This window comes from Paroedura picta, chromosome 9, assembly GCF_049243985.1.
Source record: "Paroedura picta isolate Pp20150507F chromosome 9, Ppicta_v3.0, whole genome shotgun sequence".
Taxonomy (NCBI): Eukaryota; Metazoa; Chordata; class Lepidosauria; order Squamata; family Gekkonidae; genus Paroedura; species Paroedura picta.
In genome coordinates, this window is record NC_135377.1 from 60,905,119 (window position 1) to 60,925,368 (window position 20,250).

At 42.7% G+C, this 20,250-nt stretch overlaps 1 protein-coding gene across 3 annotated transcripts in view; it reads left to right on the top strand.

Annotated features, from left to right (window-relative positions):
* Window positions 1–20,250, top strand: part of GPLD1 (glycosylphosphatidylinositol specific phospholipase D1) — a 34,896-nt gene that overhangs the window by 12,239 nt on the left and 2,407 nt on the right. For all 3 annotated transcript variants that reach the window (XR_013234220.1, XM_077353015.1, XM_077353016.1), the window contains exons 9-24: window positions 830–937; window positions 1,956–1,983; window positions 2,073–2,212; window positions 2,336–2,401; window positions 3,465–3,585; window positions 5,270–5,409; window positions 7,007–7,193; window positions 9,352–9,462; window positions 10,988–11,065; window positions 13,071–13,227; window positions 15,476–15,617; window positions 15,863–15,965; window positions 16,067–16,160; window positions 17,251–17,442; window positions 19,107–19,267; window positions 20,004–20,030. Coding sequence is in view for 2 of the 3 variants with exons in the window: in XM_077353015.1 (XP_077209130.1) it covers window positions 830–937; window positions 1,956–1,983; window positions 2,073–2,212; window positions 2,336–2,401; window positions 3,465–3,585; window positions 5,270–5,409; window positions 7,007–7,193; window positions 9,352–9,462; window positions 10,988–11,065; window positions 13,071–13,227; window positions 15,476–15,617; window positions 15,863–15,965; window positions 16,067–16,160; window positions 17,251–17,442; window positions 19,107–19,267; window positions 20,004–20,030 (1,855 nt within the window). In the remaining variant the exon portion in view is untranslated. The remainder of the gene's footprint in view (window positions 1–829; window positions 938–1,955; window positions 1,984–2,072; window positions 2,213–2,335; window positions 2,402–3,464; window positions 3,586–5,269; window positions 5,410–7,006; window positions 7,194–9,351; window positions 9,463–10,987; window positions 11,066–13,070; window positions 13,228–15,475; window positions 15,618–15,862; window positions 15,966–16,066; window positions 16,161–17,250; window positions 17,443–19,106; window positions 19,268–20,003; window positions 20,031–20,250) is intronic.

Consider the following 20,250-nt stretch of genomic DNA (forward strand, 5'->3'; position numbering starts at 1 on the left):
AGTGTATGTACAATACTACCTGGAAAATCTTTGCTTTTTCCTCAACTCTGTGCCACCTTTTGGCCTTCTTACAAGAGGGCATCTATCAAAGCTGAAAGCATCCATCCTTTGTCTCCAGGTAGCAGCTATAGCCATGATCCTACCATTCCTCTGGTTATCAGTCATTTTGTTTCTAACAGTGGCTTTCCTGTTCTGGTTGCTGTTCTCTTCCCTGTTCCTTCCTGTTCTTGGGATCATTAGCATGTGATATAACCAAACTGATTCAGGGTGACATCTCCCCAGGATTGAAGAGTTTAGTCCTGCCTCCCTGAGCAATTGATGGGAATTGCTCACATTGCAGAACAGAAGGAACCCTCACACTGAGTATCTAAGGTTCCATTTTCATTGATTTTATGAAAATTCATGCTATGCTTTTAATGTTAGGAGGTTCATGAGCTGAAATTAGTAATAAATTCACATAATGTTGGACATTGTAACCACTAAACCCAGATTGAAGAAGGGTGTAGGGGATGAGCTATAAAACTACATAAAGGGTTGCATGATAAAACCATAACAGTTCTACTCGTTATAAAACAGGTAGGATTTTTTCCTTTCTGTATGAAACATTTCAAGGATCTCTCATATAAGGTAAAAAATCATGTTCTAGAGGAATTGAGTGAAAATGCCTGAGTTACAACTGTTTACTATTTTCTCTTTCATGGACCATAAAGTAACAAAAGAAGAGCATAGTCCTGACTTCTGATTTTCATTTAGGACGGGAGCATGGGGTTTTCATAAGTTGTTGCCTTAAAGAGGTGGCTCTAGTGTAAATACCGTACAATGGTTTTAGGTATATACCTGTCAAAGATTTAATGTCCATCTATGAGGAATTTTATGGCCAAGAAATCATCACAGAAGACACTCTCATTGAATGTACATATCTCCAATATCTTGAAGTGTAAGTAAGACCAAACTTCCGTTGTTTCATTTTGTTAAGTACATAAAGGAATATTTGTTAAATTAGATTGTTGTATGTTTGCTGGTTTTGGATTGTAATTACTAAGACTCACCCAGGCAGCTGTAATTGTAATGACTGTGAATGTTATTACTGCATTTGGGAGAGAAGTTTTCGTTTTCAAGGGCTGGACAAGCCATTGGGTTGGCTCAACCAAACAGGGGTGGTGGTAGGTTTGAACAGCACAAGGGAAGAGGGGAAAATTATACCAGAAAGATTGTTTTTTTATTGGGTTGTGGTCTCTTGTAAATGGAGTGTAAGAAGCAGGAGCAGATAGAAGGCTATTTGGCTGTTGCTTATATAGTGTATGTATGTATGTATGTATGTATATATGTACTTTAAAATATCTAAAAGTACATTTAGCAATACAAATTCTGTGTAATTGAAGTATGTTGAAAAATATAGGGCAAATCCTAACTTTTGCCTTAAGACAGGGGTAGCATTTGCTGGCAGGGGCTCATGGGAATTGTAGTCCATGGATATCTGGAGGGCCGCAGTTTGACTACCCCTGCCTTAAGATGTCAGCATTTGTTGCTCCTGTTCAAACTATATTTTTTTGCACATTTTTTTTTGCACTCCTCCAAGTGCAGCCAGCTGCGTGACATCGGGCTAGTCAAAGGCCTGTTGGAGCTGTTCTCACAGAGCAGTTCTCTCAGCCTTACAGTGTGTCTGTTGTGGGGAGAGGAAGGGAAGGTGCTTTGAGACTCCTTTGGGTCGTGAAAAGCAGGGTATAACAACTTCTTCCTTCAGTGTAGTGGATCACAAAAACATTTATTTAGATTGCTTTGACTTTTCAATGGCGCTTTAACTAGATTTTCTAAACTGAACTTATCATTTTCTGAACTACCATTCCACTGAAGCACACAGAAATTAAGAAAATATACATAGGTTCCCTTTAAGAAGTATTTTGTGTACTGAAAAACATTGCTTGATATGGTAATCAATGCACTCTTCCCTCCAGGTATGGCGAAGTGCTCGGTGTTGCCAAGGTAAATTTTTCCCCCCTAGAAGCAACTTTGGTGAATGCTACTTTTGAGTTTTATATGTCACTAATTAAACTGTATTTTGGTTTCCATAGCTTTACCATATCTATGCCCGCAAGTCCCCATTTTTGGTAGACAAATTCCACGATTACTTTCTTGGGGGTGTGGATGACATGGCATTCTCATCGAATAACATTTTTGAGCTAACAAGTCACATGTTAACAAATGGGACCAGGTGAGGTGCTGGTTTAACCTCCATAGAATAAAGATGAATGTTAGGGGAACTGTTATGTGTGTTAATTATTTAAGATCTGCAAATTATGGACTTAAAGGAATTATTTCTATTTTTTTTTGTCAGCGGCTGTTTTATTCCTGAGAATCCTTTATATATACAATGCAGAAATGAACCCAGAAATACTGTCATGTGAGTCAGGCCTTTGCAGCCTTCTTATTGGAATAACCTCCAAGATTCTTATTACTTTGCATGAACATTCTGTTAGGTAAAGTTCAGGCTATTTGCCTTTTTCATTTTGACTGGGATTCTGCTTCCTACAGAAAAAAAATTGCCATGTACGTGCATTTGCTATATGACGGAACTGTTTGATGTGCTGGCTTGTTATAGCCCCATTCCTTCTGCAACAAATCTCAAGCAATACCACTGAACTCCTCCTTCAAGGGAATTTCTTATGCATCTGTAGCAGAACTCTTTATTCCAGGGCTTTTTATGATTGTTGATAATGATTTAAAAAAAACAAAACCTTTTTAATTTTGGCTGGAAAGTTCACAGCCATGAAGTTGTGCTTCTGAAGGTTGATTATACCTATCGTTATACTCTCAGCAGCTACCAGGATCCCAAATGCTTGAAGATTTGAATTTATTTTGTACTGTTTTTCTGCCTGACAAATAACCTCAAATTCCTTACAGTCAGACAAAAATGGAGATTCAGTAAAAAATGTTTTAAAATAAATTCTGGGGGGTGGGATGGGTTGGGGGCCGGGATAATATGTCCTTTTGCTGGTCCACATGTACCATCTGTCACTTTAGTAGTGGTTAGGAGCGGCAGCTTCTAATCTGGAGAGCCGACTTTGATTCCCCACTCCTCCACCTGCAGCCAGCTGGTGACCTTGGGCCAGCCTGAGAGTGCTGATCTCACAAAGCAGTCTGGTTGGAGCTCCCTCAGCCCCACCTGCCTTACAGGGTGTCTGTTGTGGGGAGAGGATGGGAAGATATTGTAAGTTATCTTTGAGACTCCTTCAGGGTGAAAAGTGGGGTATAAAAACCAATGCTTCTGCTGCTGCTGCTGCTGCTGCTTTTTAAAGCTTCCGGAGCAGCCATGGCAAAATACATCCCACCTTCAAAGTGTGCCACAGCCAGGCAACATCAGATGTTTTGTTCCCAAGGTGGTGACTGTATAATTTGGATTATGTACACCTCCCCCCCCCCAAAAAAAATTACTTTGGTGTTAAAAGCAGATGCTATTTCAACAGGTTGAAACAGTTGAAAACTGAGCATCATAGAAGCATAACTTCTTCAGTGACAAAATCAACTGAAAGGAATATCAACTACACAGAGAGAGGGGTTTATTTTGACATGCCCCTTTTGATCACGGTAAGTCTTTTAGGCATATAGTTAGAAACAAAAACCTTTTTTTTGTTAGGTATACAAATTAGGGAATCTGCAATGTGGATCTGGAAATACTTTGAATTAAGCCATGTATAAAGGTAAAGGTATCCCCTGTGCAAGGACCGAGTCATGTCTGACCCTTGGGGTGACGCCCTCTAGCGTTTTCATGGCAGACTCAATACGGGGTGGTTTGCCAGTGCCTTCCCCAGTCATTACCGTTTACCCCCCAGGAAGCTGGGTACTCATTTTACCGACCTCGGAAGGATGGAAGGCTGAGTCAACCTTGAGCTGGCTGCTGGGATTGAACTCCCAGCCTCATGGGCAGAGCTTCAGACTGCATGTCTGCTGCCTTACCATTCTGCGCCACAGGAGGCTCTATTGTAAATAATATTGTAAATATTAAAATTTCCAAATGTTATAGTTCTGGTTATTCAAAACAGATATTCAGATTGCCACTGGTTCCTGTAGAAAGCAGGCTGGCATGTGTAGAAAATAAAAGTGAAGGCTTTGCCAGGCAGCCTGGCACCAAGCATAGTGGGAGCCAAGAGCTGTGTCCCTTGGCTTGTGGAGCTGTATTTTTTTGGCAACGGAAGGGAACTAGGGTGAGAGTGAAGCTTGTGATTATCTGCTTGTGCTATGAACTCCCAAAGCAGGGACAGGCAACAGAAAGAGGTTGTCCATAGCCACACTGGCCCCTAATCCAAATTCCAAATGAAGAACACCATTCCATGTAGTACTTTTTATTAGGATTCTGTGAAGGTTCAAGGGAGTGGCTAGTTATGGTCGATGAGAGAGAGGATTGTGAGTGTCCTGCCTAGTGCAGGGAGTTGGGCTAGATGTTCTTCCATGATTCAAGGCTAACCGAATGACACATGATGGTGTGTGAGATTTTGAATTCTCCAAAAGATGGAGATCAGGCTGATGTTACACACAAATGTGTGTAAAAAGGGGTTGGGGGAGAATAGGGCAGCTCTATGTGTTGGATGCACAGCAGCAGTGCACAGTGGTGGTTTCAGTCCACCAAGTCTTTCTCTGTCTTTCTTATGCTGCTACAAAATTAGAAGGAAGATTAACCCTCCCCCCCTTTATCGAAATGAGACTGTATGTAGACTTCATAATCTTTTAAAAATTGAATGATATTTATACTGCTTTTTGTATGGATTAATATATTGTAACACACCCTGAGTTACTAGGACCATTTATGCACTGGGAACTTCAGTACCCCAGCTCCCATGCAGGAGCACAAATTGGGGATGGATGAGGCACACCGGGCCAAATGCTCCCCTGTGCGGGTGCAGGAAGAGGTGGGGCAACCTGCCACGACTAAAACTCCACCCTGCAGCCCAGCATGAAACCTCCAGTGCATAGGAGGTTTCTAGGAAGGGCAGGAATTGAGAATGAAGATTTTTATTATTATTATGGTATTTATTGCCTTTAGCCAGAAGGTGGTTAATGTACTGTGGGTAATGTTAGAAGTAGGTATTGTTGCAGCCTTCCTGCCCAGAGCTGTAATGAGACCACTGGGAACTGGCAGAAGCACCTGTGGCAGGCCCATTTATTGCAGTGAGATCACTGTGAGAAAAGTTGTCCGGCAGATATTTATATAAATAAGATCTTTGCTGATCCAGAAGCTGAGTGACCCTTATTGTTGCTATGTGTGTCTTTCTAGAGTTACCTCCATCTCAGTCATAGTGCCTTGACTAAGGATTTCACTAACATGCTTGCTGGCACACAGTGGCATTCTTCTAAGCACAGTATCCAGCCCAACGCTTCCTATTTCCTGACAACTCCATACGCTAGACTTGGATGGTGGGTGCCAATGTGTTTCCTCTTCTTTTGTTGGTTGGTCTTCTTTTGTTGGTTTGTCCATTGGTTGTTGGGGTGGTGAGAAGCAATGGCTTCAATTCTAGCAGTTTTTGCTCTGATGTACCAGAGGGTTGTGATCCTGCCCAGCTGCCAGTTATGAGGAAATATTTGCATCCTGCATGATTTTCTGTCTACATGCATCCCACAATCCCTAGCATAACTTTTTTTGTTTAAAAGATGTTCTTTCTGCACGGGGAAGCTGGTAGGGGGAAGCTGCACATGGGGAAGCTGGTAGGATTCAACTGAGTGTTTCTCTGGTCCATATGTGATCATATCATTAATCTGTTTGTTATGCGTGTCACATTAATGTTTTTGAAGAAGAAGAAGAGTTTGTTCTTATATGCCGTTTTTCTCTACCCTAAGGAGGCTCAAAGTGGCTTACAGTTGCCTTCCCTTTCCTCTTCCCTTTCCTCTCCCCACAACAGACACCCTGTGAGGTGGGTGAGGCTGAGAGAGCGCTGATATCACTGCTCGGTCAGAGCAGTTTTATCAGTACTGTGACGAGCCCAAGGTCACCCAGCTGGCTGCATGTGGGGGAGCACAGAATTGAACCTGGCATGCCAGATTAGAAGTCCACACTCCTAACCACTACACCAAACTGGCTCTGTATGGAAGCAAGGAATCTTGAGTGAGCAGCCTTTAGTACCTAATGGAGAAGAGCTGGGGGTTTTGAACCCCCTATAGTATCCAAAGGAATCTCAACATAGCTTGCAATCGCCGACCCTCCTTTCCCCACAACAGACATCCTGTGAGGTAGGTGGGGCTGAAAGAGCTCTGAGAGAACTGTAACTATCCCAAGGTCACCCAGTTGGCTTCAAGTTGAGGAGTGGGGAATCAGATCTGGTTCTCCAGACCCGAGGCCACTGGTCTTCACCACACCAAGCTGGCTTAATGAGACCAATAAGAATAAGTGGACTTACAGTACTCAATATTTCAGTTTAGCCAGAACTAGACAGTGCAGTTCTAGGCAAGAGTACTCAGAAAGACGTCCTATGTAGTTCTCTCATGATTGAGCTTATAATTGCAGCTGAAATTTGGTAGTTCAGTTCTCTAAGTCAGGGGTAGTCAACCTGTGGTCCTCCGGATGTCCATGGACTACAATTCCCATGAGCCCCTGCCAGCGTTTGCTGGCAGGGGCTCATAGGAATTGTAGTCCATGGACATCTGGAGGACCACAGGTTGACTACCCCTGTTCTAAGTTGTTTGTTTCCTTAACGTGCTTCAATTCTGCATGTAAGCTGATACTTCTGAATGATTGCCCATATGTTTCCTTATCATGAAATCTCACAATTCAGATTTGCATAGCAGAAAAATATTTTCATATTCAAGAGAATCTAAGCTGTGTATATATGTGTACCATTCTAAATGGTTCAGGTGACATCTCCCCGCTCCCAGCCAATAGCAACAGTAAGTTCAAAAGCTTTTCAGAATAGTTTATTCTTTAGCTTGATGAACCATCCTTTTGAAATCTCCAAAGGAAAATGTAGATGTTTTAACATAAGCAAACCAAATAATGGGAATTATCTCTTTTGGTCCCCAGGGCAATGACTTCAGCTGACCTAAACCAGGATGGATATGATGATCTTGTCGTCGGAGGCCCAGGATATAGTAAACCAGGACATGTTCAAATAGGACGTGTATATATTGTTTATGGTAACAGTTCAGGTTTGCCTAATGCAGACCTGAACTTGGATCAGGAAGCAAATGAAATACTGGAAGGAACTAAGGTAGGTCCCAGGTCAAACTTTGCTTATCAGAAACAAGTATGTTTGTGTTCATTTACTGGAAAAGGCACCGTTGTTTGCGCTTTTCCAGTAATGATGACATGAACTTGGTTCCTGAATGAAGTAACATAGTAATTAAATATCCACTCTGAAAAGATTGGCATATCAGGAGAAGGACTGGTAGTGAAGGGCATGGGGAGCTCCTCGGGAGCACGAGGCAGGTGGTGCTGAGGGTGGCTGTTGAAAAGGTAATGGATGAGGCTGTGAGATGTCTCTCAAGCATTATGTGGCTGTCAGGCCTAGGAACATTGGCCACCCCTGGTATTATCGTCCAGGCTCCAGGTGTTCCCAGCTGAATAGCTGAAATGGCACTTGATCATAACCTAAAGGTATTCATGTTTGCTTGCTCATACTATTTTGAATATGTAAGAGCATGGATACAAGCTAGGGTCAGACACCAATGTCTGTACATGGAAGTAAGCTGCTAATTTGAGACTTCTTATTTGCCATCGAGTATGTATCATATGTGAGGCCACCGGAAGCTAAATGGCATGGTGCCGCTGCTTAGGGGATGCCTGTGTAACAGGTGGGATGCTGGGACTCTGAGTAAACCCATTTTGATCTGGCAAATCACACGTAAAGCTCTATAACCCCATTATAGCTTCCCGGTAGAACAAACCAGTTGGTTGAAATTCTACACAACACAGGTCTTTGTGTGTGTTTACTGATCCAATTTTTTGAGGTTCTGTGTGTATGTATGTGGGGGGGTGGGGGGTGGTTATGCACGTACACAGAGAACCACTGGGCTTTACCTATTCACACCCTTAGAACAAGTTGACCTTCAGATTCAGTTTTGTTACCTAACCAAGAGGACTCAAGTAGTCCCACCTCTGGCTGAGGTTTCCTCCAAGTCTGCTATTTCCTTTAAAAAATAAAACTGCAACCAGCTGTTCTTTAAAGAGCTGCTAGGTCTGCTTTGAAAGTTCATGTCACCAATTAATCACAGCTAGCAGCAGAGCTAAATTTTCTATGGCCATTCTTGCATTTTTTTTACATTTTTGCATTTTACTTATTACCAATCTCATTAATGTGTTTTCACAAAGAAGGCAGCAATCGGCAGCAGTATCCCTGAAGCTGTTCCTGTCCTCTCACTTACCGCAGCTCACCTTCTTTGTGATATTCTCAGAAGTAACATTCATGTACTCATAATATCTGGCCTTCTGGTCCACAGAACTGACTAAGGTCCATAGTGTCCAGCATATATAATATCATCGCAGGAGCTAATTCTGTACATAAATCTTTGTAATTCTTGTATTTTATGTATGCTGTTTTTATTTCATGCCTTACCATTGATAAAGGTGGGAAACACCAAAACACATCTGGTCAGCAGAGGCATTGGCGTGCATATATGCGCTGATTTCATTAAGGCTATGCGGCAAGCCTTGGGTTTTTAATTTGAATAAATATTAGCACTTAATTTTAAAATTGTTTTCTACCCTATGTGGGCTTAAATTCATTCCCCTCATATTGACTGTTTTGGGTTCTTGGGTAATAATGCAATTGTTCCATCAAATCCAAACCTGTATCCAGATGGCTCTAATTTCACGGACCTCATGTGCTACTTCAGAGCTATCTGTGGCAAATAAGGAACAGTTCTGAAGCACAAAGTACAATGCATTCTTATGCCTTCTTCTAAATGTCTATTTTGGGAAAAGGTGACCTCAAGAGATGCACTAAGTTCTCCAGCCCTTTCAGGTCATGTAGCAGTAAAGAGCATTAACTAAGTAAAGAAGACCCAATGTTATACATAATCTAAGCAGCAGAACAAAGTCTGGGTCCAGTGGCACCTTTAAGACCAACAAAGCTTCAATTGAGATATATCTGAAGAGGTGTGTTTGCACACATATGCTTATATCGTGAATAAAACTTTTTCGTCTTAAAGGTGCCACTGGACTCAAACTTTGTTCTGCTGCTTCAGACTAACATGGCGAACCACCTGAAATAATCAAAGTAGGTATTCGTAAATAAAACCTTATGTACTTAGCACATGTCCCTTTCAACAAGCTTCAGGCAGCTCGCAACAAAACTTAAAGCATCTTCCTTTAGACGTACAGTAAAAAGGCACTGTTGACAAGAATGTTTCCTCTTCCCTCCCCCAAAGGTGTCAGGAAGGTTTGGTTCTGCTGTAGCAGTCCTCGACTTCAATGTGGATGGCATCATGGATCTTGCAGTGGGAGCTCCATCCGTTGGATCTCAAGAGCTCAGTTACAGGGTGAGAAGAACCCTCTTTCGTGAAATGTTGATGTCCTTGCAGTTTAGGTTGCTGCGGAGGAATGCGTTGAATAGGACTGCTTTGTCAGGGTTCACCTTGACATGGTCCAGAATGAAATAGCATGTAGAAAAGAGATGCATCACTGGTGCTGTCCTCCCGCCAACCATTTTGTTTTGGTTGGTCTGGGACATAGCATGGAACCCTGGGGTGCTGGATGAATGAGAAACAATTTGAGTCCTTGCTGATGCTGCTTGTGAGACTCATATCCTGACATAAACCAGGTTGCAAATTTTCAGATCTGGCAGGTGAACACTTACAACCTGATCCTAAGACATTTTCCCCCCATCCTGAACTTGTCCCCAGTATAATGAATAGAGTGAACTCCAAGGTTGGCTGGCTTGTTAGTTATTCACTATGTTTCTACTCACCCTTCCTCTGAGGAGCTTGGGATGGCATATGTTCTTCTTCCATTTTTTTAAATCTTAATAACAACTTTGTGTGGGTATGCTAGGCCAGGGTCACCCAGCAAGCTTCCATGGCAGGGAGATAATTTGAACCCGGTGCTTCTGGAACTTAAGAAATAAGATTGCCAACTAGGTAGGCAGTAACATTGATAAACAAGCACCACAAACATCTCTCTCAGTTGTTTTTTAAATCTCTCTCAGTTGTTTTTCTGTGGTTCCTTGTTATTGAGAGCCAGCTTCTTAAGAGTGGTAGCCTCTAATCTGGAGAGACAGGCTTGACCCTCCCCAGTCCTCCACCACTGTGAGCCAGGCACAGTTCTCCCAGGGCTCTCTCAGCCTCATCTACCTCACAGGGTGTCTGTTGTGGGGAGAGGAAGGCAGGCAATTGTAAGCCACTTTGAGACTCCTTCAGGTAGTAAAGAGTGGGGTACAATAAACCAACTCTTATAATTATTAGCATTTTAATGGGAGATGGGAGTATATTTCTGTTGTGGAAAGTTGTCTCACAAATATGTAGTCATAATAGCCTGCTGTGCAAGTGAAGCTTTTCCTTGCCCTTAAAAAGGTCCTGAGCCTTCGGGGAGGGCGTATATAAATCTAAAATATAAATAAATAAATAAAATAAAAGTTGGCTTTTATACCCCACTTTTCACTGCCCAAAGGAGTCTCAAAGCGGTTTACAATCGCCTTCCCTTCCTCTCCCTACAACAGACACCCTGCGAAGTATGTGGGGCTGAGAGAGCTCTGACAGGATTGTTTGGTCAGAATAGCACTGTCAGGGCTGTGAGGAGCCCTAGGTTACCCAGATGGCTGCATGTGGAGGAGCAGGGGATCAAACCCATCTTGGCAGATTAGAATCCGCTGCTCTTAACCACTACGCCATGCTGGCTCTCTACTTAGGTGAGTAGTAGATATATATGGGAAGTCCATTTTTGCGTGGGTTGCAGGATTACAGATGTAGTCATTACTGTGAAAATAACACAACAATATGTAAGGGACTATTGTTTTATAATTGAATTTAACCTGTTTTTGTGGGGGAAACCCCTTTTTCTGTTGCTTAGGGCTCCGTGTATGTTTTTTTTGGATCCAGTGGAAGAAAACATTTAAACAACCTGCCAAACCTAACTATAATTTGCCAAGTAAGTTTTCAAACTAAATACAATGTACATAAATCAAAGCCCAATGAAACATATCCATGCATTACATTTTCTGGATGGGTTTATTCTTGCTGCATTGGCAAAAGATCCAAAAGCTCTCCAAAAGTTTTTCTGTTTCCTACATTCTGCAGGGGGTTGGACTAGATGACCCTGGAAATCCCTTCCATTGTCTATGATTCTATGTAAGAGAATCTTGAAGAAAAATCAGTGATGTGTACAGTATTTTATTACCCGGCCTTCAATACGTTGGTTGTGAAATACAGCATGTGGCTTGCTTCCCTGAGTCATCTGGAGAAGGGGTAGTCAACCTGTGGTCCTCTAGATGTTCATGGGCTACAATTCTCATGATCCCCTGCCAGCAAATGATCATGGGACTTGTAGTCCATGAACATCTGGAGGGCCACAGGTTGACTACCCCTGATCTGGAGCATATAGTTCTGCTGGCACTGGTATGCAGGGCATCTGCTCTTCTAGACTGTAGGTTGGATTGCATGGGTTGATCTACAGGGTGGCTGGTGTGTTGAAGGTCAAGCTAGGCTGATGGAATTCCCAGCTCTATAAAGCTAGGAGAAATAGAAATGATAGCCGGCCTCTTCAGACATTACATCCACTGACGTGGGAGGCCATCTACTGCACACGTCAGGTCTGCTCAGTCCCTGCAGTACACCCAACAGGGCCACTGTCAGCATACCCTGAGGTAAAGCAGCTGCCAGATCAGGACTGCTGCTTGCCCCCTCACACACCTCCCCTGCCACCTCTCTGCACTTTTGGTCTCAACTGCCCTTCATCATTGAGAAATGGCATGTAGGGAGTACACAGGCTTTGGGGGAAGTGCTGTGTTTCCCCAAAACCTGAATGTCATAAGGAGACTATTAGTCTGTTTTTTTTTTAAAGCATAGGCAAATTCTTTGTAGGATATTGCCGGTATAAGAAAAATAAGAGTCTTGGAAAAGAACTGGAGGTTCACTTCCGTTTTCATACTCAGCAAACTGAAAATATAATTTACTAGTGGAGAAGTCCATTTTAAAAATGGGTGGAGGTCCCTGGAGGCTTCCCCAGGTTTCCCCGTGCTGTCTTCCAGCACCCAGGAGGCTGGTGAGAGCAGCATGCCTGGCGTGCTGTATACCCTGCTTGTCTTCCCGCCACCCCCCCAGTGGGCAGGAGGCCAGCAAGAGTAGCAAATAGGATGGGTGGATGGCTGCCCACAGTCCCCCGGCTTATCTTGTGGCTGCTCTTCCTCTTCAGGTCAAGTGCTGGGGAGCGGATCAGAGGAAGAGAAGCAGGAGGAAGAAAAGCAGGGGGCGGGGAAGAGCCTCTGATTGGCCCTCAGTCAGGGACTGCTGTCACCCTATTTGGGGCATGTTCCCCAGTAAGGGCCAATCATAGGTTTAGCACATCGTGGCCAGGATGGTAAGCTTTTTATGTATAAAGAAGATAAACAATTATGCTTTCATATTGATTAGCAATGGGTTAGATCCTATAGGGACAAGGACACTTCCATTGGTGGAGAGATGTGTGATTTTTGCAAATAAGAATACTTCTTGTACATAAAGAACTTGCATCAGAGGAAGTTCTACTTTCCTTAGATGTGCTATGTTTCTACATGAATGGAGGAGTGGTCCATCCCCCCCTTTTTGTGTGCTTCACTTGCAATTGAGGTGGTGCGGTCAAGGAAAAGATTTTCCATTTAGTTCTGTTGACTGTATAATCTGATCCTCTGCCTCCCCAAATGGTTACAAGCTATATGCTTCTAAGTAGTTGTTATTTGACTCTGGTCCTCTGAAGCTATCCTTAAGAAAAGATATCAGCCTAGATGTTTCAATGGTCTGACTCTCTACTACACTCTTTTGTGAGGAAGAGGATATACAAGAGAACCCCAAATAGTGATCGTCTGTACAGTATTACCACCTCCAAGGAGCCATTGCATTGGTAGGATTTTATTTCAGCATGTACTCTTATCTGGAAACCAATGTATTAATGCCTGCAGGAAATATACTGCAACCTTGGCTGGTCATTGCTGGCAGTTGATATTGATGAAGATGGGAATAATGACCTGCTGGTTGGGTCTCCTTATGCTCCTGGCAGTGGAAAGCAAAGAGGATTTGTGGCTGGATTTTACTCGTTTTTCAACAGAAGCCACCAAGGTGACTCATTTATTTCCTCCTACTGCATATAATGTTTCCTTGCTTTTTAACTGTCTTTTGGAAGTTACATAATCCAGTTCCTTCTCTCAGCTATGTAACAAACTCCAGATGTCAGATTTTAATGCCAAATTCATGCAAGAGCTTCATATGCTTCATCAAGGTAACTCCCATATGTTTCTATAGGGAAATGAAATGGATTGGATGGGAATTCCTTTACTTGTTAGAATTAGCACATTACTTTAAACCCTGATGCTCAAGCAAATCTCTGGCCATTCACTTCAGTATAGGGGCAGTTCTAGAGATGCATGTACCAGGGATGCATACAGAAGGACTCTGAGCACCAAGGTATCACAGTCATTGATTCTAGTTCATCAACGTTCATATGATAATCAAACTACACATGGAATACAGTGCCTTGTTGGTGGAATTCCAGTGGGTTTTTTGCACAAGATGTAAACATGGGCAAGTCAAAAGTGATATCAGACTACCAACATCTAGATAAGAGCAGCCCACAGTTTTCAGTCAGAGCTTTTAAAGGCAGCTGGGTGACTTGCAGAGTGGTAATGAGCACCCCTGAGGAGTGGGACAACCCCAGAAAAGCCCCAGGTCATGCCAGAACCAATCCCGAAGACAGACATTCAAATACAAAAACCAGCCTTGTGTGCAGAAAAACCTGTAGTGGGTGGCAACACCTCTTCAAGAAGACTGGAGCAGGCAATGAGTCCGTCAGACCCAGACAGTCCAGGGAAATCCCAATCCAGTATGGGAACTGTGGGCAAAGACAGTTGGCTAATTCATTGTATGGGGTACGGGCCCCACTCTGTGAGGTCGCCTCCTTGACTCTCCTCTCCTCCCCTCCTCCCATGCCAGACTGTCAACGCTACCCCCTTGGATTTCACACTTTTAATATTAGGGATTTAGGTAGTGGAGGAGTGGGAGTGAATGAACACGTAAAAGAGATTTACTTTTAAAGAACAATGCAACAAGGGAGGAAGTTTATAATTCTTCTGTGCTGTGCATTGGGGTCAAAGATGGAAGGATGAAGTTATATTGTCGATTTCAGAAGCTGGAGAGGAGAGATTGGAAAAGAATGATAAAGGGGAGAAGCAGTACAAGAACCAGAAAGTGGGACCAGAAGAAGCAACAAAAGAAGAAAAGTTGGTTTTTATACCCTACTTTTCACTACCCAAAGGAGTCTCAAAGCGGCTTAGAATCACTTTCCCTCACTCTCCCCACTACAGACCCCCTGTGAGAAAGGTGGGGCTGAGAGAGCGCTGACAGAATTGCTCTGTAAGGACAGCTCTAACAGGACTGTGACTGGCCCAGAGTCACCCAGCTGCCTGCTCTTCAGATTAGAAGCTGCTGCTCTTGTCCTCTACACCAAGCTGGCTCCTGGTTTAGATGCTTTAGGCATCTAAAAGTCTGAACAGTTCCTGAGAATATATCAGTTTATAATAACAGGTCAGAAAAGTTGCTTATCAGAGTCTGTATTCTGTGGCGTAAAGTCAAATCAGCTTCCGTACATACAGCTTTATGTTCAGTTATTATCAAGGGATAGTAATGTCATAAATTAACTTGGTTTTAATTTTTTTTTTAATTTCCTGTGAGATGCTCTGGCCCAAAGGTGCGAGGGTTATTTCACCTTCAGCCATTTTCCAAGCAGGTTTTTCAAAAAATAAAGTCACTGAAAAAATTGCTTCTGATGTACCTTATGATGATAAAGCTTTAAATATATTTGAGTCATGATGCAATGTGATGGTATTGTTAGTCAAGCAGTCACAAGCAGTCTAGGGCACCTGGAAGCTCTCAGAGATTAAATTATTTATTGTATGGCACCTGTGCTATGGAGGCAGGCAATCCTAAGGTTGTCTGGCAGCCAGGTAAGAGACGTTCAGAGGTGGTTTGCCATTGCCTATCCCCGTGTCACAACCCTGACATTCCTTGGAGGTTGCCCTTCCAGGTGCTTGTCAGGGCCAACCCTGCTTAGCTTCCAAGATCTGATGGGATCAGGCTTGCCTGGACTACCCAGGTCAAGTAGCTTTTAGAGACAAAATTCAACTTACCTAAGGAAATGATCTGACCACCTCCGTGGTCAGTCATCATTGTGGAAGTTAACTGGAGCTGCCTGAAATTTCAGCATGAGATTTGATGTATTAAAAAAAATATATTGTGATACACAATGTGTAGTATGTCAGAGTTACAGGACCAGTACTGTGATCTCCTTAGCTTATTATTCTCTTTTGCTCAGGTCTGCTTTCCGTATCGGATGCTGACTGGATGGTGGAAGGAGAAAGAGATTACGCATGGTTTGGATCCTCACTCAGCAGCATCCAGCTTCAGAATATGACCTTGCTGCTTATTGGCAGTCCGTCCTGGAAAAGCTGCACTGGGTATGTGCTTTACTTTACATCGTCACGTCTGCTCTGCCTTCACGGTCTGCAGATCTTTCTCTGAAATGTGAGCTAGGTCCCCTGGTTACCCGTGTTAAAGCCATGTGATATGTTCCTCCATAAAAGACCCTCTGGTGATGTTGTGGCCTTGGGTTAAAGTGATGTGAAGTGATACCACTTGGAACGTATGTTTTGTTCAAAGCCCATCAACATGATGTTTCTAAAATGCTGACTTTATCCTTTAGTTTAGGTTGCTATTTCTCACAGGATACTAAGCAGGCAGTCGGGAGGGTGTATGGCTATATCTTACCCCACACGCACAGCTGGTTTACTTTAACTGGGGACAAGGTAGGTCTTTTTGGTATTCCTTGAAACGATCGATATGTAATTTGTGAGGAAGAATCCATGTTTATAGAGCTGACTCTTTTTTTTTTTTAATAAACACACAGGACATGGGAAAACTGGGCTCAGCCTTGGCCACAGGTTTCATTTCTGTGGAAGGAATCCCTAGGCATGTGTTGGTAATTGGGGCACCAACTCAAGGTATGTGTTGCTGGACTCATGGCCATGTTTCTGTGAAGTCTTGTTTGTGGACATTTGTAAGTACATGATTTACTTTGGTACAGCAGAAGGATCATTTTTGCCAAGTCATTTGTCCTGTTCCCACTCCTGAAGTCATGTAAGCACTCTTTCTAATATGACACTGCTTTTTAGTTTGGGCAGGTCCGATTACTCTAAGTTTTTTCTTATATCAATAGGGAACCCCTCTCCCCTTTATATTCTGAATTGTGGAGAATTGTAAAGGATCCCTTCCCTTAAATACAGATATAATAAATAAACAAACAAATAAATAACTTAACCAAGAGACTCTGAAGGTCAGTAATGAAAACTATGTAGTGGTAATTTGTTAAACTTATATTATTGTCAAACTTATATTACTGTTAGAATTGTTACTGATATGTTATGTTGCAATTGTTATCTATTCTATGTTGTTCCACGTATCCCATGACGTTCCATGTAAACTGCCCTGGGCCGTATGGGAGGGCGGTATAAAAATCTAAGAAAATAAAAATAATAAATTCATTCTGCTGCGTTATATCTAGGGTTGCTAGGTCCCTCATACCTGCTAGTTGCTAGGGGGTGGAGTGCAGGCAGGAGTGCCGAAAATTGACATGATGTGCTGACATCTCTCAGAAGTGTTGTCAGCGACATCAGGGGGCAGCCCTCTGGCCTTTGGGCAAAAACTCTGTGGTGGAATTAGCTTCTTACTGTTGAGCTTTACCACAAAACTAATGTCGCCCACACCTGACGTCACCAATATGCCTACATCTCTTCCAGCTGATTTCAACATGTTGCATTTACTTGCTGCTTATTCCCCCCCCCCCCCGTGTCTGGCATGTTCCCCTGGTTTCTGAGAGCCCAAAAATTGAGGGGGGGGGGGAGGCTCCAAACCAGGGGATCCCCAGGCCCCAGATGGAGACTGACAACCCTAATAATATCACAAGCCAACATTACCTGCTATGGATTCTAGTTATAAATTTCCAGGGACAGTGGCCATCCACTAATACTAGTTGTTATAACCATCTCCCAGGAACAGTGCTCTGATCCCGTCACTCTGGCTGCTTTTTTTCAGACACTACATCTAAAATTGCATTTATAGCCTCAGCGAAACACCAAGCAGGAAGTGTTTTAATGTATGCGATGACAGAGGATGCTGTCACAGATGGCACCGGGCCTCTTTTGCTCAGCACTTTCAGTGGGGACAGGAGATTCTCGTGGTTTGGAAAAGATGTGCACCTAAGAGACCTGGACGGTGATGGATTTGGTAAAATTGTTATCATATTGCATTTGTGAACAGCTTAAAACTACAAGATCCTTACAAATGTAAAAGCCATTTGACAGTTTTTCCTAGGGACAGTAAAAATAAGGCACAACTATGTGCAAGTTTTCAAGTTCTATATGGGGCTATACAGAGAGGAGAGAATGACTGGCATCACAAATATTTTAAGCATTTTAGGATTAATAGATTTGTATTATTTTAGCACAGATTACAAAACAGGACCCGACCCCTGCAGAATAAAGAACAAGCATTTTACATCACTTAGTTTAGAAGAAGAGTTGGTTCCTTATATGCTGCTTTTCTCTACCTGAAGGAGTCTCAAAGTGGCTTACAATCGCCTTCCCTTTCCTCTCCCCGCAACAGACACCCTGTGAGGGAGGTGGGGCTGAGAGAGCCCTGATATCACTGCTCGGTCAGAACAGCTTTAGCAGTACCATGGGGAGCCCAAGGCCACCCAGCTGGTTGCATGTGGGGGAGCACAGAATCAAACCCGGCATGCCAGATTAGAAGTCCACACTCCTAACCACTACACCAAACTGGCTCTATAACATTCTAATTAGTATTATTAGTATTATTCACAGAATTCAACTTTCTTATCCACCCCTGCTTTCTTATCCCCAAATGCCCCCCTGAAATGCTTCTCCTAGGAGACAAAGCATTTCAGGAACAGCATTTATGGGGGCATTTTGGCTACAGCAGGAAGGGGGAGGTAAAAAGTTGCATTCTGTAGGTAGAAATTCCTCTGCCTGAGGAAACATCCAGCTGGAACAGGGTTATGAGGGGATTTGGAAAAAGTCAAAGATTTAAATAGAGAGAGTTGCATAAAATTTGAAATCTCAGTGTTCATCTAAAAGCTACCACTGATTAGCACCACCACCGATGCTCAAAGGATGCGTTGCAATGTGCCCTTCTCTTTCTAAAAAGAAAGAGGCGGCCTGTCTGAAATGGCAAGATTTAATTTTAATGTCAGTAATTCCGTGATTTATATGGTTTTATTGATTGCCTGTAATTTTATTATATGTCATTTATCATTTATAACTGCTGTGAGCTGCCCTGAGCCCCCTGGGGAACAACAGTATATAAATAGAAAAAATAAATACATAGAATAATCTCAATGGGGCCAAAAAGGGGTCTCTTTCTCTCTTGAAATCCTTTACGTGAGACATTAAGAGTGAAAATCAGTTCAGTTTTATACCACAAGTAATAAACTCTACATAACATTTTCAAATTAGCTGGATGGCACAAGAACTTTAAAAAGGACACACAGCTTAAGGCAATAATATTTGCAAGACACTACTTACCTTAAGGGTACCTTTATTAAGTAAATGCATTTGTACTATGTACCTCAGTGTACACTAGGAACCTTAAGTGTACCTGTATTAATAAGTAATTGCACTGTCAATATTTTAAAAAATTAAGTAAAGGTAAAGGTATCCCCTGTGCAAGCACCGGGTCATGTCTGACCCTTGGGGTGACGCCTTCTAGCGTTTTTCATGGCAGTGAAATATTGATTTGCTAGTTTTGTACCTGTGTTGAATTAGTCTGTCATGGCCAAACATTGATTATACCAAAGCATTTAATACAGCCTATCCCTAGTTACGTTCATCACATTGTATGCCATATTTATTGCCTGTTATGAATGGTTGCAGATGAAATCATTATAACATCACCCCTTCGAACAGAAGGCTTCATGGCTGGAATGTTTGGAAGACATGCAGAACGTGTTTATATATATAGTGGTAATCAGACCACTTCCGGTAATGTGACTGAACGTTGCAAATCGTGGGCCTCCCCTTGTCCCGAGGACTGGGTAAGGATGCAGAAAGAGCAAAACCTGCATGTTGCTTTTCATGTGGCCTTTTTTTTTTTTGGTAGATCCATCAAACGTATTAGCAAATTATATGTCTTATATTCCAAACCTGGCCCTTGTGCTGACCAATAGTTAATTGCTTATATGCTATATATTTTAAAACTTGTTTAAATATTTGTGATAGTTTGCTACTTTGGGGACCCTATGCTGGATGGAAAGGTGGCATAAGAATGTTTTAAATAAACATCTTGTCATTTTGAGGAAGATAATTAGGGGGAAAGGAATGGGAGTTGCTACCACTGCACAAGCCAGGAAGGGGAAGACAGACATGTTGTAGGTATGCAGGTATTTCTTCCTGCCACTATATGAGCCAGGAGGGTGGGGGCAAAAGTGCTGAAAACAGGTGTGGAGGGGTGGAATCCCCCCCCCCCCAAATCCCACACTTCCCTACTTTCAACAGTTCAAAACCCAGATGTGGTAGGGTCACAGGGTATGGTTGGCGGGCACAAGAGTGAGCTACTTTTAATAAGTAGCCAAGTCTGGGTCTGATCTGTCTGGATTAGTGTCTTCCTAGGGCCTCTAAAGTATGCTGCTGTGGGTTGTGTGATGGGAAAAAGGTGGGACATAAATCCAGCTACATTAAAAATGTACAAACCTTATGAAAACGTTTACTGTATACATTTTTTAAATGGTAACCTTAACCATGCTAACCTCCCCTCCTCTTTCCCCTCCCCAGGCAAAATACGTGTTAATTTCACCTGAGGTGAGCAACCAGATTCTGAATGTGCAAAGTGCTATTTCAGTTGATGAAACCATTCCTTAAACCCACTTACCATAAACAGTAGGAGATTTTCAAGTACTAAAGCGGCCTAGTGTACCTGCGGGTGTTAAGAGCACCAAATCATTCTAGGCTTTTAAAAAACAACACTGCACTGCTGGATTTCTATTGTACTGCTTTGATTTTTACTGATTAGAGGAATTTC